The sequence below is a fragment of the Scyliorhinus torazame genome, chromosome 1 (genome assembly GCF_047496885.1).
Source record: "Scyliorhinus torazame isolate Kashiwa2021f chromosome 1, sScyTor2.1, whole genome shotgun sequence".
Classification (NCBI taxonomy): Eukaryota; Metazoa; Chordata; class Chondrichthyes; order Carcharhiniformes; family Scyliorhinidae; genus Scyliorhinus; species Scyliorhinus torazame.
In genome coordinates, this window is record NC_092707.1 from 278511989 (window position 1) to 278529043 (window position 17055).

General features: G+C 49.3%; 1 protein-coding gene across 9 annotated transcripts in view; it reads right to left on the reverse strand.

Moving 5' to 3' along the window:
- Positions 1 to 2696: 2696 nt before the first annotated feature.
- esf1 (ESF1, nucleolar pre-rRNA processing protein, homolog (S. cerevisiae)) overlaps positions 2697 to 17055 on the reverse strand; it is a 103599-nt gene continuing 89240 nt past the window's right edge. For 8 of the 9 annotated variants that reach the window (XM_072506567.1, XM_072506521.1, XM_072506530.1 and 5 more), the window contains exons 12-15: positions 15513 to 15603; positions 8266 to 8357; positions 7221 to 7391; positions 2697 to 3875 (exon numbers count right to left, since the gene is read on the reverse strand). In XM_072506567.1, coding sequence (XP_072362668.1) covers positions 3573 to 3875; positions 7221 to 7391; positions 8266 to 8357; positions 15513 to 15603 — 657 coding nt within the window. In that variant the 3' untranslated portion in view covers positions 2697 to 3572. The remainder of the gene's footprint in view (positions 3876 to 7220; positions 7392 to 8265; positions 8358 to 15512; positions 15604 to 17055) is intronic. The other variant, XM_072506580.1, reaches the window with a different exon arrangement.

Sequence of the window (17055 nt, forward strand, 5' to 3'; positions counted from 1 at the left end):
GCGAGCCCCCAGCCCGGTTTGACCCTGGATCCTACCACCCTCGACACCGTCCTCGCTACGCCCTTCCAAAATTCCTCCAGCGCTGGGCATGCCCAGAACATATGGGTGTGATTTGCTGGGCTCCCTGAGCACCTAACACACTTGTCCTCACCCCCAAAGAACCTGCTCATCCTTGTCCCGGTCATGTGTGCCCTGTGCAGCACCTTAAACTGTATGAGGCTGAGCCTCGCGCACGAAGAGGAAGAGTTCACCCTCCCTAGGGCATCTGCCCACGTCCCCTCTTCGATCTCCTCTCCCAACTCCCCCTCCCACTTACCTTTCAACTCCACCACCGAGGCCTCCTCCTCCTGCATCACCTGGTAAGTTTCCGAGATCTTCCCACTCCCACCCACCCCCCCGAGAGCACCCTGTCCTCTACTGTGTGTGGCAGTAGCCATGGAAATTCCACCACCTGCCGTCTGGCAAACGCCCTTACCTGTAAGTACCTGAAGGTGTTCCCGGGGGGAGCCCGTACTTCTCCTCCAGCTCACGAACTTCCCGTCCACAAACCGGTCCCCCAATTTTCGTACCCCTGCCCTGTGCCACCCCGAAAACCCTCCACCTGTTCTTCCTGGGGCAAACCGGTGGTTCCCCCGTAATGGGGTCCACGCCGAGGCCCTAACCTCCCCCCTATGCCGCCTCCACTGCCCCCAAATTTTGAGGGCCACCACCACCACCGGGCTTGTGGTATACCTCCTTGGAGGGAGTGGCAGCGGTGCCGTTGCCAGCGCCCCCAGACTCGTACCCACAACAGGACGCTGTCTCCAGCCTCTTCCATGCAGCCCCCTCCCCCTCCATCACCCACTTGCGCACCATTGGCGGCCCAGTAGTACCCACAGAGGTTGGGCAGCGCCAGCCCCCCCCTATCTCTACTCCGCTCCAGGAACACCCTTCTCACCCTCGGAGTCCCTCGCGCCCACACAAACCCCATTATACTCCTGTTAACCTGCCTGAAAAAAGCCTTCGGGATAAACACGGGGAGGCACAGGAACAGGAACAAAAACCTTGGAGCACCGTCATTTTGATTGACTGCACCCTACCCGCCAGGGACAGCGGCAACGCGTCCCACCTCTTGAACTCCTCCTCCATTTGCTCCACCAGCCTTGTAAAGTTAAGCCTATGCAGGCCCCCCCCAGCTCCTGGCCACCTGGACCCCCAAATATCTGAAACTCCTCTCCGCCCTTTTTAGTGGGAGCTCGCCAATCCCCCTCTCCTGGTCCCCTAGCTGAACTACGAACAGCTCGCTCTTCCCCATATTGAGCTTGTACCCCGAAAAGTCCCCGAATTCCCTAAGCATCCTCATTACCTCTGGCATTCCTCCACCGGGTCCGCCACATACAGCAGCAGGTCGTCCGCATAAAGCGACACCCTATGCTCCTCCCCACCCCAACCCCCTCCAGTTCCTCGACTCAGTGCCATAGCCAGGGGTTCAATCGCCAGTGCGAAGAGCAGGGGGGACAGGGGACACCCCTGTCTCGTCCCTCGGTGCAACCGAAAGTACTCGGACCTCCTATTTGTGGCCACACTCGCCATCGGGACCTCGTACAACAGCCTAACCCACCTGACAAACCCCTCCCCAAATCCGAACCTCTTCAGCACCTCCCACAGGTACCCCCACTCTACCCTATCGAAGGCTTTCTCAGCGTCCATCGCCACCATTATCTCCGCCTCCCCCTCCCTCGCCGGCATCATGATAACGTTCAAAAGCCTCCGCACATTCGCGTTCAACTGTCGCCCCTTCACAAACCCCGTCTGGTCTTCATGGATGATCTGCGGCACACAATCCTCAAGGCTAAGACCTTCGCATCTACATTTAGCAAGGAAATCGGTCTGTAAGACTCACATTGCAGGGGATCCTTGTCCCGCTTCAGGATCAAGGAGATCAGTGCCCGGGACATCGTCGGGGGTAAAGCCCCCCCCTCCCTTGCCTCATTAAAGGTCCTAACAGCAGGCCCAACAGGTCCATATATTTTTTATAGAACTCGACCGGGAAACCATCCGGCCCCGGTGCCTTCCCCGCCTGCATGCTTCCTATCCCTTTGATCAGCTCCTCCAGCCCAATCGGGGCCCCCAGTCCCTCTTCCACCTTTGGAAACCTCAATTGGTCCAGGAAACGGTGCAGGGACCCATTCTCTGCAAACAAAAGAAATATGCTCAAGCTTTGTGCTGCTTTTGAATTATCTGGAGCTTGGGGAGCCTATCGTTCCCCGTTGGTTTTTCCATGGCAATGCCTCAGCCAGAGTCAACTTGCCAACCAATCGGCACCCATTTATCCGATAGTATAAATTGTAATTGTTTGAAATTTGGCATTCTTACATTTGTCCTGAGTGCAAGACAAAAAGCTTTGGCAACATCTCTTTTCATCAGTAAGTTCTATACTACCAAGCAAGTACTAAGGGAGTGCTATCTTTCAGATAATATGTTAAACTGAGGCCTGAAGGATGTATAAGATCTTATGGCACTGTTACAAAGAACAAGAGGGGAGTTCTACCTGGCTGTCTGGCCATTATCACATTGCCATTTGTGAGAGTTTGATGTATGCAAATCAGTTGCCGTGTTTCACACATTACAGTCAGCGAACTAAGTGCAGCCACAGTTGTAAAATGCTTCGAGACATCTGGTGGCTGTGTAAAGGGCTACATAAATGCAAGTGTATATTTTTCTTCTTTCAAAAACTTTAATGTTACATCAAATTCCAAAGGAATGCAGATCCCTGAATATATCCAAATATAGAATAACATTTTCATGATATGTTAGTTGTATTATCCAAAGTTCCTGTTTCTTTAAATTTAAGTTGTTTACGTTTTTGAGTAGTTTTGGACAATGGCGAATTTCTATTCGAATTCCAGCAGTGTTTCATCTGAACTTTGAATTTTTGTTTGCAAATTTGAACGTAATACATGAAAAGAGAGGGCATTAAAAAAAGTTCAGATTTTTCCTTATTACAAATTTAAAAGTTGTTGCACATGTAACCTCCAACGTGATGCCAAGTGATGATATGAAAGAAATGCACCTTATATTAGCATGATCAATGTACGTGTAAGACTGAACAATAAAAGAGAACTGGTGCACACAACTCTTTGAAGTTTTGGGTTCCAGCAGTGGGTAGAAGAATTTAATTTGAATACAACTACTGGTTAAAAAAGGGGGGATTAGTTTAACTCAGTTGGTTAGTTTGTGATCTGGAGCGAGGTCAACAGCGCAGGTTCAACTCCCGCACCAGCTGAAGTTATTCATGAAGGCTTCGCCTTCTCAATCTTGCCCCTCGCGTGGTGATGGTGATCCTCAGCTTAAATCGCTCTAGTCAGCCTGTGGTCCTCTGGGGCTGTGGTAACATTTACATTATTATTGGTAAAAATACATCATTCTCGTTATCAGTGATATTAGTCTTGAAGGTACATTGAACCTGGGAGAGAAGTATTTAAAATTATCTCAACAATTCTTTTTATAAATCTATTTCCAGTGATGTATGTGTACATTGTTAACAATCAAAACTTGCAAAAATTAAAATGAATTTTCTTTTTTGTACACTATTACACGGTTTTTTGTTTCTTCCGAGCCTGAAATTGTTCAGTTTTTGCTTTCACTGATTTTACTAGCAAAGAAAGTGTGTGATCTACATGTTTCTTCAAGGTTGTCGTTGTCTCTTCTCCAGTAACCTCACTTTCATTCTTTTTGAGTGATGCTGTCTGTTTATGCTGCTCTCGTCTTTGCCTTGATTTTTCTTCCAGGATTGACTGTGTGGCATGAGTCTTCTTAAAACTGGGATCTGAAGGGTCCAGGTTGAAGAGGTGTGAAGTGTATATGGCTTGAAACCTGGGATCAGCAACATCCACCTGGAACAAAAAAAAATATTTTGTCAAACATAATAGATGGGATTTACCGGATGACCACCCTGGCGGAAATTCCAGTCCTATGTTGGCGCACGGGTTTCCCAGCGATGAGGGGTGCTATCACCGGGAAATCCGAAAAGCACGTGGCGGCTGGCCGGCAAATCCCACCCAATATCTTAAACCGCTGTTACAGCTGTCCAGTTTTACAAAACGCTCAATGCTTAAAATTTAGGCAATCTATGTGGTCATCACAGTAACAGGATTGTGTTGTTTGAAAATTATTTCATGCAATTTTTCCATGTCAAATTATCAGAATGGGAAAACATTTAATGAAAAGCCCATTTTCTCCTCTCTTTCATTCATTACAGCTCATTGTCCCTTCGCTGCTTCATTGAAAAAGTTATTCATGGGTGAGCACGGTGGCGCAGTGGGTTAGCCCGGCTCTGGGTCACTGGCCGTGTGGAGTTTGCACATTCTCCCAGTGTTTACGTGGGTCTCGCCCCCACAACCCAAAGATGTGCAGGGTAGGTGGATTGGCCACGCTAAATTGCCCCTTAATTTGAAAAAATGAATTGGGTACTCTAAATTTAAAAAGTTATTCATTGCGTCGTCCTAACCTCTCCTTTAAATTTTTACTTTGCAAACAATAACCCACTCCTCCCTTAAATCTATTACAATTTCTGTTTCTACCATATGGGTGGCACAGTAGCATAGTGGTTAGCACTGTTGCTTCACAGGGACCCGGTTCGATTCCTGGCTTGGGTCACTGGCTGTCTGGAGTCTGCACGTTCTCCCCGTGTCTGCGTATATTTCCTTCCACAATTCCCGAAAGACGTGCTTGTTAGGTGAATTGGACATTCTGAATTCTCCCTCAGTGTACCCGAACAGGTGCCGTAGTGTGGCGATTAGGGATTTTCAAAGTCACTTCATTGCAGTGTTAATGTAAACCTACTTGTATCTTCTAATTTCTTCCTTTGTTCTTTTGGTGACAGTATTGAACATCTGCGCTCTAATCATTTACTCACTGACCAATGGTAATTTCTTTCCTAATTTACTTGACTGGCACTCCTCTTAATGATCGTTGCTCTAATTGGCGGCCCCGTGATACAGTGGTTAGCACTACTGCCTCAGTGCCAGGGACCAGGGTTTAATTCCGACCAAGGGTGATTGTCCATGTGGGGTTTGTATGTTGTCCCCGTGGGTTTCCTCCGTGTGCTCCAATTTCCTCCCACAATCCAAAGATGTGCAGGTTAAAAACATTGCCCCTTAATGTCCAAAGCTTAGGTGGGATTGCGGGGGAGTGGGGCTAAGTAGCGTGCTCTTTCCGGGGGTTGGTACAGACTCGATGGGCTAAATAGCCTTCCTCTGCACTGCAGGGATTCTATGATTCTAATAAATGGACCCCCAGTTTCTCTGTCCTCTCTTCATAACTAAGCCTGTACTATGTTGCCATATCCGAAAAGGATCGTTCTGGGCTTACTTTCACTACCCAATGAAATAGGAACATAGGAACAGGAGTAGGCCATTAATCCCCAGAGCTTATTCCATTCAGTTTGATTCAGGTTGATCTGTACCTCAAATTGATTTAGAACACTTCTGTTTCAAATCCTTTGATTCCTTTACCAACAAAAATTAATAGTTCAAGTCGTGACTATTTCAACGGACCCAGAACCCACACACGAGCTCTTGTTCTGGATTCCCTCAACCAAGGAAATCGTTTTCCTGCATTTACTCTAGAGAAACCCAACAAATCTGCTGTGTACCTTCAGGTCTCCAGACAGCTGTTGAAACATTTTCTTGTAGTATAACGTATACGTCATTCTGGCCCGTGGCATATTAATTGTACTTGTACTATATCATGGGCGGGATTCTCATAAATGGAGGCAGAGTGTTCGCGCCGTCGAGGTTCACGATGGCGCGAAACGGCCCCTATCCCGACCGATTCAGGGCCCGATTATGGGCTAGGAGCGGCACCGCGTCATTACATGTGCCAGGCCTTGGCGCCGCGTAAAGGCGGCGCCGCATACATGACGCGGCTGGCGTCGCATAACTGGCATCACCCGCGCATGGTTGCCATCCTCTCCGAGTCCACCCCGCAAGAAGATGTCTGACGGATCTTGCGGGGCTGCGGAAGAAAGGAGGTCCTCCTTCAGATCGCGGGCCTCCGATCGCGGGCCAGACCCCATTTGAGGCCCCCCCCCCCCCCCCCCCGGTGCAGGATCCCCCCTCGCCACCCCGCAGGCCGCCCCCCCCAGCATTCCCGCGCTGTTCCCGCCGGCAGCGACGGTTTGTGGACGGCGCCGGGGGGAACCCGTTGTTTTGGGCAGGGCAGCTCGGCCCATCCGGGCCCGGAGAATCGCGGGGGTACCGGTGAATCGCCATTTTGGCTATCTTGGGCGATTCACTGTACCGCGCCGCGCAAAACGCGATTGTGCCGATCAGCCGCTTCAGTGAATCGCGGGAGGGCGTCGCGGGAAATTTGGCTACCCAGGCGATTCTCCCAACCGGCGTGGGAGCGGAGAATCGCGCCCATTATGTTTGAAAATATGCCCGGGGGGGGGGGGGGGGGGGGGGGGGGCAAGGAATTTGAACTGTCATAGAATTGTCTTTGATTGGGTAAAATTGTGCCTGTAGTTGATCACTGCGGCCGCAGAGTAATTTCTGTGCTTCTTCATTTGCCTAAAACATTTCATTGACAAAGTTGTCAATTCATCAAGTTGTAGAGGCTGACCAAAGGGAGTGGATAGAGTAGAAACAATTTTTTTTTTTAATTTAAAAAGAGCAGTAATTACAGTCCCTAATTACCACATCAGAAATATGCCAGCATCTTACCAGGAACCACTCACTGATCTTTATTCTCCGTGCATCAGGCTCGTCCTGGCTCCCATCTATCTCCCCACCTATGCACCAGGGAGATCTTTACCCACCCTATCACTGGCAACACAGCATAATGGTGCTATAGACCAGCAATCAGGAGCTTTACTGACATGTTTTAAAACTTCAGAGTCAGATTTAAGGTGTTGTGTTGTCTTGCTAATCTATTTCAATGTGAATCTCATCAGCAATCCACAGCAGGACATTTACATTTTTGACAAATATAACATGGATACGGAGATACTGGGTTGGATTCTCTGCCCCACCGCGCCACATTTCTGCCCCAGCCCGCCGGCTGGATTTTCCGTTACGCCGGACGGTCAATGGGGTTTCCCATTGTGGGGCTACCCCATGCTGTCAGGATACCCCCGGGCGCCTGCAAAACGGAGAATCCCGCTCACCATATTTGGGTCTGCTTAGTTTTGACTATAAAGTAATCGGAGAACAATGAAGCCTTAAATGAAAAATAATTACCTGGAAGTTGTCTTTTTCCAGGTGTCCCTGCTTTTTAATTAATTTCTTCATTTTCTTCTTGCTAAGATTTTGATGTTCCACTATTTTGTCATAATTGAAGTGTTTTCGGTCTCCCTCTTCATCGTCCATCATAAGCAAGGCCATTTTTTCCTGGTAATGAAATATTTTGTGCTGTAAGATCATTAACCATAAATATGTAAACCTGCTAATTAAGGCAAAAAAAAGTACAGATGCTCAGAACTGAATGCCCAGATGTAGGTAAACAGCCTCAAGATGATACCCCTATCCCCTGTTGGTCCAGGTGTTTGCATTACTACAGATCCTAACCACTGTCAAGATCAAGATTCAGAAAGGTCATGGGGAAATTATCACCAGTTTCCTCCTGGGGTAGGGGAAAGTGAGGCACAAGAATCACCACAATCCACTAGAGGACTGAAAGTCAGAAAGGTTAAAAAAAAAGCAAGGAAATTAAAAAGTAAAGCATGACTTTGCCAGCATGTAAATTGATTTTTCCTGCGTAAATCGTTCATTTAATTGTTAATTTTCAACATTTTGGTATCGACACCCAGCTTGGATAAAAATTAATGGCTGCTTAATGTGCAGAGAGAAGACGGGCAGGCAGGATGGAAAGGAGGACCAGGATTTATATATAGTGGGCTGGATTCTCCGGTCTCTCGGCTGCGTGTTTCTCAGCGGCAGGAGGTGGTGCGCCATTCGCTAGCGCCGGGATTCTGTGTTCCCGGCGCTGTCAATGGGATTTCCCATTGAATACGCCCCAAGCTGCCTAGAAACCCACAGGCGGCGGGTACGCTGCCGATGGGAACAGAGAATCCCACTGCCAGCGAACAGCTGGAGAATTCCGGTCAATGTCTTTACAAACTCAGGTCCAAAGGTGCTTCAAGAGCCAACAAAAAACGTTTGAAGTGTGGCCACAAAAAGGTGCAGCAACAACAGGATTTAGCTTCTCATTGAAAGGTGAGGCACCTCATTTGTGCCAATATACACAATGTCATTCAATTTTTACCAATATGGAGCATATTCTGACCTTTTCCTTTTCTAAATCACCTTCCTCCTCTGCTGTCAGTGATTTATCCATTGACTTGTTGATCTTTTTGTGCTTTTTCATTTGCTTCAATGCTACAAGTGAGAGGGAAAAAAATAACAAAATGTGAGTAGTTCAACGTTACAACTTTGCTTGAAAAGAAAACAGCATTTTTGAAATAGTTCAAAGCACTTCACACAATAAACTGCAAAATGCAGTGAATATTATTGCTAAGTGGGGAAACAATACAATCAATGGTCAGTTACAATATCAGAATTAACAGTGCAGAAGGAGGCCATTCGGCCCATTGGGTCTGCAACGGCCGTTGGAAAGAGCACCCTACCAAAGCCCACACCGCCACCATAACCCCACCCAACCCAACCCTTTTGGACAATAAGGGCAATTTATCATGGCCAATCCACCTAACCTGCACATCTTTGGACTGGGAGGAAACCGGAGCACACGGAGGAAACCCACGCAGACACGAGGAGAACGTGCAGACTCCGCACAGACAGTGACCCAAGCCGGGGATCGAGCTTGGGACCCAATAGCTGTGAAGCAACTGTGATAACCACTGTGCCACCGTGCTATCTTCTTGGAACGCACCACTTATTCTTTTTTTAAAATATATTTTATTGAAAATCTTTTCCAAACAACAATTTTTCCCTCTTACAAAGCAAACGAAACAATAACAAAACAGAAATTTTCAACAATACACAAGTAACAAAACCCCATTATCTATTGACCTAAACTAAACTAAACCCCACCCCCTGGGTTGCTGCTGCTGGTCATCTGTCTTCCCTCTAACGTTCCCCTAGGTAGTCGAGAAATGGCTGCCACCGCCTGGTGAACCCTTGAGCCGATCCTCTCAGGGCAAACTTTATCTGCTCCAGTTGAATAAACCCCGCCATATCATTTACCCAGGCCTCCAGTCCGGGGGGTTTCGCCTCCTTCCACATGAGTAGGATCCTGCGCCGGGCTACTAGGGACGCAAAGACCATGACATCGGCCTCTTTCGCCTCCTGCACTCACGGCTCTTCCGCAACTCCAAATAGAGCTAACCCCCAGCCTGGTTTGACCCGGGCCTTCACCACCTGCAAAATCACTCCCGTCACTCCCTTCCAATACCCTTCCAGTGCCGGGCACGCCCAAAACATATGTGCGTGGTTTGCCGGGCTCCCGCCACACCTCCCACATTTGTCCTCCACTCCAAAGAACCTGCTCAATCTTGCCCCCGTTATGTGTGCTCTATGTAGCACCTTAAATTGAATCAGGCTAAGCCTGGCGCATGAGGAAGAGGAATTTACCCTGCTTAGGGCATCAGCCCACATACCCTCCTCTATCTCCTCCCCTAATTCTTCTTCCCACTTTCCTTTTAGTTCGCCCACCGACTCCTCCCCCTCTTCCCTCATCTCTCTATAAATCTCTGACATCTTGCCCTCTCCGACCCACACCCCTGAAAGCACCCTGTCCTGTATCCCCTGTGTCGGGAGCAACGGAAATTCCCTCACCTGTTGTCTAGTAAACGCCCTCACCTGCATATATCGCAAGAAATTTCCCCGGGGCAACTTATACTTTTCCTCCAATGCTCCCAAGCTCGCAAAAGTCCGATCTATAAATAAATCTCCCACCTTCCTAATTCCCAACTGGTACCAGCTCTGAAATCCTCCATCCATTCTTCCTGGGGCGAACCTATGGTTGTTCCTGATAGGGGACCCCACCAGGGCTCCCCGCACCCCTCTCTGTCGCCTCCACTGTCCCCAGATATTCAGTGTTGCCGCCACCACCGGGTTCGTGGTAAACTTTTTAGGTGAGAACGGTAGCGGCGCCGTCACCAGCGCCTCTAAACTCGTCCCTTTACAGGACTTTCTCTCCAGTCTTTTCCACGCCGCTCCCTCACCCTCCATCATCCATCTACGTATCATTGCCACATTGGCGGCCCAATAGTAATCACCCAAGTTCGGTAGTGCCAGTCCTCCTCTGTCCCTACTACGCTGAAGGAACCCCCTCCTTACTCTCGGAACTTTCCCTGCCCACACGAAGCTCGTGATGCTCCTATCTATTTTATTAAAAAAGGTCTTGGTGATTGGTATAGGGAGACATTGAAATACAAATAAGAACCTCGGGAGGACCATCATCTTAATTGCTTGCACCCTGCCCGCCAGCGATAGAGGCTGCATGTCCCACCTCTTGAAGTCCTCCTCCATTTGTTCTACCAGCCGTGTCAGATTAAGTCTGTGCAAGGTTCCCCAGCTCCTAGCGATCTGAATCCCCAGGTATCGGAAGTTTCTTTCCACTTTCCTTAGCGGTAAGCCTTCTATCTCTCTACTCTGGTCCCCTGGATGTATCACAAATAATTCACTCTTCCCCATGTTTAGCCTATACCCCGAGAATTCCCCGAACCCTCTCAAAATTCGCATAACCTCTATCATCCCCCCCCGCTGGGTCCGACATGTATAACAATAGGTCATCTGCATATAACGAGACTCGGTGTTCTTCTCCCCCTCTAATCACCCCTCTCCATTTCCTGGAGTCTCTCAACGCCATGGCCAGAGGTTCAATTGCCAACGCGAACAACAATGGAGACAGCGGGCATCCCTGTCTTGTTCCCCTATATAATCGGAAATACTCCGATCTATGTCGACCTGTAACTACGCTTGCCGTTGGAGCCCCATAAAGAAGTCTAACCCAGCTAATAAACCCGTTCCCAAACCCAAACCTCCTTAACACTTCCCATAAATACTCCCACTCACCCTATCAAATGCCTTCTCTGCGTCCATTGCCGCCACTATCTCTGCCTCCCCCTCCACTGGGGGCATCATTATCACCCCTAATAGTCGTCGCACGTTAACATTCAGTTGTCTCCCTTTTACGAACCCTGTCTGGTCTTCGTGCACCACCCCCGGGACACAGTCCTCTATCCTCGATGCCAGTACCTTTGCCAGCAATTTGGCGTCCACGTTCAATAGTGGAATAGGTCTATAGGACCCGCACTGCAACGGATCTTTGTCCCTCTTCAAAATTAGCGATATCGTCACCTCCGACATCGTCGGGGGTAGAGTCCCCCCTTCCCTGGCCTCATTGAACGTCCTCGCCATCAACGGGGCCAACAAGTCCACATATTTTCTGTAATATTCCACCGGGAACCCGTCTGGCCCCGGGGCCTTCCCTGCTTGCATGCTTCCCAGTCCCTTAATAACCTCGTCCACCTCTATCGGCGCCCCCAGGCCTGCCACCTCCTGCTCCTCCACTTTTGGGAACCTCAATTGGTCCAGGAACTGCCGCATCCCCTCCTCTCCCTCTGGGGGTTGAGACCTATACAGTTCCTCATAGAAGGTCTTGAACACCTCATTTATCTTTCCTGCCCTTCGCACCGTGTCTCCCCTTTCGTCTCTAATTCCTCCTATCTCCCTCGCTGCTGCCCTCTTTCGCAATTGATGCGCCAACAGGCGACTAGCCTTTTCCCCATATTCATACCTCCTCCCCTGTGCCTTCCTCCACAGTACCTCCGCCTTTCTGGTGGTCAGAAGGTCAAACTCCGTCTGGAGTCGTCTCCTCTCCCTGTACAATTCCTCCTCCGGGGTCTCTGCAAATTCCCTGTCCACCCTTAAAATCTCCCCCAGTAATCTTTCCCTTTCCTTGGCCTCTGTTTTCCTTTTGTGGGCCCCAATAGAGATCAGCTCTCCTCTGACCACCACTTTTAATGCTTCCCAGACCACTCCCAAAGGGACCTCGCCGTCGTCATTGACCTCCAGGTATCTCTCAATACACCCCCGCACTCTTGCACACACTCCCTCATCCGCCATCAGTCCCACATCTAATCGCCAGAGTGTTCTCTGCTCCCTGTCCTCTCCTACTTCCAGGTCCACCCAATGTGGGGCATGATCCGAAACCGCTATGGCTGAGTACTCAGCTTCTTCCACCCTAGAGATTAACGACCTTCCCAAAACAAAAAAATCTATCCGGGAGTACACTTTATGGACATGGGAGAAGAAGGAAAACTCCCTAGCCCTAGGTCTAAAAAATCGCCATGGATCCACTCCCCCCATTTGGTCCATAAACCCCTTAAGTACCTTGGCCGCTGCCGGCCTTCTTCCGGTCCTTGAGCTGGATCTATCTAGCCCCGGGTCCAGCACCGTATTAAAGTCCCCTCCTAAGATCATGTTTCCTGCCTCCAGGTCCGGTATACGCCCCAGCATCCGTCTCATGAATCCCGCATCGTCCCAATTTGGGGCATACACATTAACCAACACGACCTCCATTCCCTCCAGCCTACCACTCACCATTACATATCTACCTCCGCTATCTGCTACAATGTTCTTTGCTTCAAATGCTACCCGTTTCCCCACCAAAATGGCCATCCCTCTGTTCTTTGCGTCCAGTCCTGAGTGGAACACCTGTCCCACCCATCCTTTCCTTAGCCTAACTTGGTCCGCCACCTTTAGGTGCGTCTCTTGGAGCATAACCACGTCTGCCCTTAGTCCTTTCAAATGCGCGAGCACTCGGGCCCTTTTTAATCGGTCCATTCAGGCCTCTCACGTTCCACGTGATCAGCCTCACTAGGGGGCTACCTGCCCCCCTCCCGTGTCGACTAGCCATTACCTTCTCTAGGCCAGTCCCATATCCCGCCTCCGTGCTCCCGCTCGCTCCCCCAGCGTCGCACACCATCCCCGCCCACCCACTCTTTAGCCATTTCCTTTTGGATTTCCGCAGCAGCAACCCAGTTGTCCCCCCCCCCCCCCCCGCCGCTAGATCCCCATCTAGCATAATTGCTCCCCCCATATCACTTCCGTAAGTCAGCTGAATTCAACTGACCCCGGCTACTCCTGCTCACTCCTCGACCCCCCCCCCCCCCCCCCCCCCCCCGTGTGGGGGAACACCCATCCGCCTTGCGCCGGTCTTCCCGCCTTATTCTTTCTGGCGCGGGAACATCCCTTTACCTGACCCGCCTCTTATGGCGCAGCTCTCTTTCCCCTCCCCCTCTCCTTCCCCATTCTCCGACTATGTCCCGTCTTTCCACCCTCACCGGCGCCCTCATTTCCCCAATGTCTCCCCCCTTCCCTGTTTACTTCTCAATTAACTTCCACCGTAACATTAACAATAACAATAACATTTTCTGCAGCATCAGTCCCTCAGTTCCGGTCCAATTTCTCTTCTTTGATGAAGGACCATGCTTCCTCCGCCGTCTCGAAATAATAGTGTCCCTCCTGATACGTGACCCATAGTCTTGCCGGCTGCAGCATCCCAAACTTCCCCTTCCTTTTATGCAACACCTCTTTGGCTCGGTTGAAGCTCGCCCTCCTTCTTGCCACCTCCGCACTCCAATCCTGGTATATCCGTACCACAGCATTCTCCCATCTGCTACTCCGCACCTTTTTAGCCCTACTCAGGACCTCTTCTCTGACCTTAAGGCGGTAAAATCGCACGATTATCGCCCTCGGTGGTTCTCCCGCTTTTGGTCTTCTCGCTGGAATCCGATTTGCCCACTCCACCTCCATGGGGCCCGCAGGGGCCTCAGCACCCATCAGTGAGCTCAGCATCTTACTTGCGTACTCTCCACTGTCCACTCCTTCCACACCCTCAGGGAGACCTAGTATCCGAAGCTTCTTCCTTCGCGCTCCGTTTTCTAGGGCCTCGATCCTTTCAGTACACTTTTTATGAAGTGCCTCGTGCGTCTGAGTCTTAACCGCCAGGCCCAGGATCTCGTCCTCAATATCTGTCACCTTCTGCTCCACCACGCGGAGCTCAGTCTCCTGGGTCTTTAATGTCTCCTTGAGCCCCTCAATTGCCTGTAGCATCGGGGTCAGCACCTCCCTCTTCAGCAGCTCCACGCACCATCTCACGATTTCATCCTGCTCAGGCCCCCATGTCGCCTGCGCTTTCTCCGCCGCCATCTTGTATTTCTCTCCCTCTGACCTTTTGGTCGATGATTCCTCGGGCTGCAGCCGCCGCCGCCGGTTTTTTCCTCCTTCGTTCGGGGGGGGGGACTCCCTTCCCACACACCCCACACCGGGTCGCGTCGTCGAAAAATTCCCCGTTGGGGCTCTTAAAAGAGCCCGAAGGTCCGTCGGAGCTGGAGCCGCCGAAACGTGCGGCTAGCTCGGCATCACCGCAACCGGAAGTTCCGGAACGCACCACTTATTCAATCTGCCTAGAGCATCATCTTTACGGTTTTGTATAGATATGGACAGAATTTTGTAGCACGTGTGAAACTGATGAACATGAACATTTGTATGGAATAATTCTTATTCCATGTTTTCATTCCGTAACCCAACTTTGGAGATACTAGATATATTAATCGGACAATAAAAGTGTATGGTCAAAGTCTAAAAGCAAGAAATAATCCCTAATCATTGCTCAGCTTTTTAAAAAGGACCGGTATTCTGCTTAAACAGAATATACACACACACACACAAATACATACATATATATATATATATATTTTTAAAAAAATCAAATTTACATGCCTCTAATTAGATTGTCCTAACTGTCAATATAGAATAGTATAATTTCTCCCTTGAAGCTACAGGTTAATTCTCATAGCAATCTTGCTAAAATTACATTAGATAAATTTGAGTTGCTTCTACCATGAATCTTCAGACATGTTTTAGATTAAGACTGCTATTAAGATTTAATATAATTGGCTGTGTTCTCCAGTCCCTCAACCACGTGTTTTTCGGCAGCGTGCCATGCTGGCGGTGGGATTCTCGACTCTCGCCATTTGTCATAGGGAAACCCGCAGGCGGAGTGCGCTGCCGGCGGGAACAGAGAATCCCGACGGCCAGAGCATTCCGGTCAAAATCAAAGTTGCTGCCATCATATATGACTAAACAATGATTTATAAGCAGTAGTAACTGGTATGCCACAATAATTAAGATGATTTCAAGGGGATTTGAAGTAAGGACGGGGCTTATCAGAAATACCGCTACAATTATAGGGTGGCAGCCCACAGTTGACCGGCTCCAGGATGTTCTCGTTCCGCCGATGCCATTGGGATTTGCTGTTAATTCACCCCACACTGCCAAGAAAACCATGGCGGGGGGGTGCACCATCAACAGGACTGGAAGATCCCACTGGCAGGAACAGTCGGAAAATCTCGCTCACAGAGTTTAAAATATTAGTTTGAACGTTATTTTGATACCTTTCAGTTGATTTTGGAAACTCAGTTTTAACAGTGAATACAGGAACTAGGCTGAGAAGAGTTATTATAACCATGCATGATCTACAAAAGCGTATTTTCTTTTGTTTACCTGGTGGCCCCAGTTCATCTGTGAAGAAAGAATCATTCAAATCTACATCCAATGGAATCTCATCATCACTCAGTCCTTCAGCATTTTGAGCCTGCACAGAAGTCAGAGCAGAAATATGAAAACAACAAATACTAAATTATATTCCATCAAAAACCAAGTACGATGTCACTCTTGTGCACGATATAAAACATAAACCATCACCCAGACAAAATCAGATCACTCTTCTTCCCATTGATGGAGCAGATCAAAACGTGGTTGGGGAGAGACAAATCACTTAGTGAAGCTGTTATGGTGGGATTCTATGTGACCTAAATGGAAAAAGCAAAGAGCAGATAGCTGCCCAAGCTGTTTTTCCAGACTGCAGATTTACAATGACAAGTGCGGTCACAAACATAGGGGGCGGGAGTCTCTGTAGTCCGATGCCGAAATCGAGAACGGCGATCGGGCGGAGAATGGCTCCCGTCGCCAAAATCGGGTCAGGTGCCGGTTTGAAGCCGGCTGCCGATTCTCCGCCCCCTCCAAATCTGCGTCACGGGCCGCGTGGAGTCGCAACGTCACTGACACATCATCAGCCGGCCCACCCGCGATGCTCCGCCTCCAATGGGCCAGGTTCCCGACGGTGCGGACCATGTGTGGTCCCAGCGGTCGGGAGCCTGGCGTGCCGGCAGCGGACAATGTCCAATGCCGCCACTGTCAGCCGAGATCCGTACTGCTGGCCAGGGGGGGCTTATGCTAGTGCTGGGGGGAGTGGTGGAGGGTGGCCAGGAGGTGGGCTATGGGGTGGGCGGGTATGCGATCCAGCACGGCCGGCACCACGTTTTCCGGTCCGGGTGTAGCCATGCGCAGCTGCAGCTCGTCAGCCCGTTTTCCTTGCGGCGTCGGTGCTAACCCCTCACTGGTACCAGAATCGGTGAGGGTTTCGTGCCAATTTTCCCATCATGGAACACCATGGAGTCTCCGTTGGCGTCGGCACTTAACCTCATAAATGGAGAATCCAGCCCACTGGCTCTCATCACGTATGTTTCTAAATAAAATATACAAAATGCTAATTTTATCATGGTGACAGACTTCCATAATTACAAAACCCGTACTTGCCCAAATATCAACGGTGCCAATGGAAACCGAAGTATAGATATCTACTTTAACTAGCTCACAGATTTGGTCACCTCCGCCCCCTCCAATGTTGCATTCTACAATTCAATATTCTTAATTAGAACAGTTGACAAGTTTGATGTGAAAGCTGTTCTGCTCAGTAGAACTGCCAATGGCCCACATCTGTGAACTTTATTATTCTCTCTTATAATCTTGAATGTTTATGATCAGCATTCAAATACATATGTTCACATTTTGTACATATTTTATTTAGCTCTAATAAAATGCTCATTACTTAATTTTTAATTAAAATTGAGGTGTGAAGTAAGCCAACACATACAGGTTTCCTGGCAGGCATCTTTTGCTAATTCTTTTGGTGGCACCATGTGTATTTGAATCAGACCTCATTTATAGACCACTTCAGGATGACTAGTTTACAGTGGGAAATGGA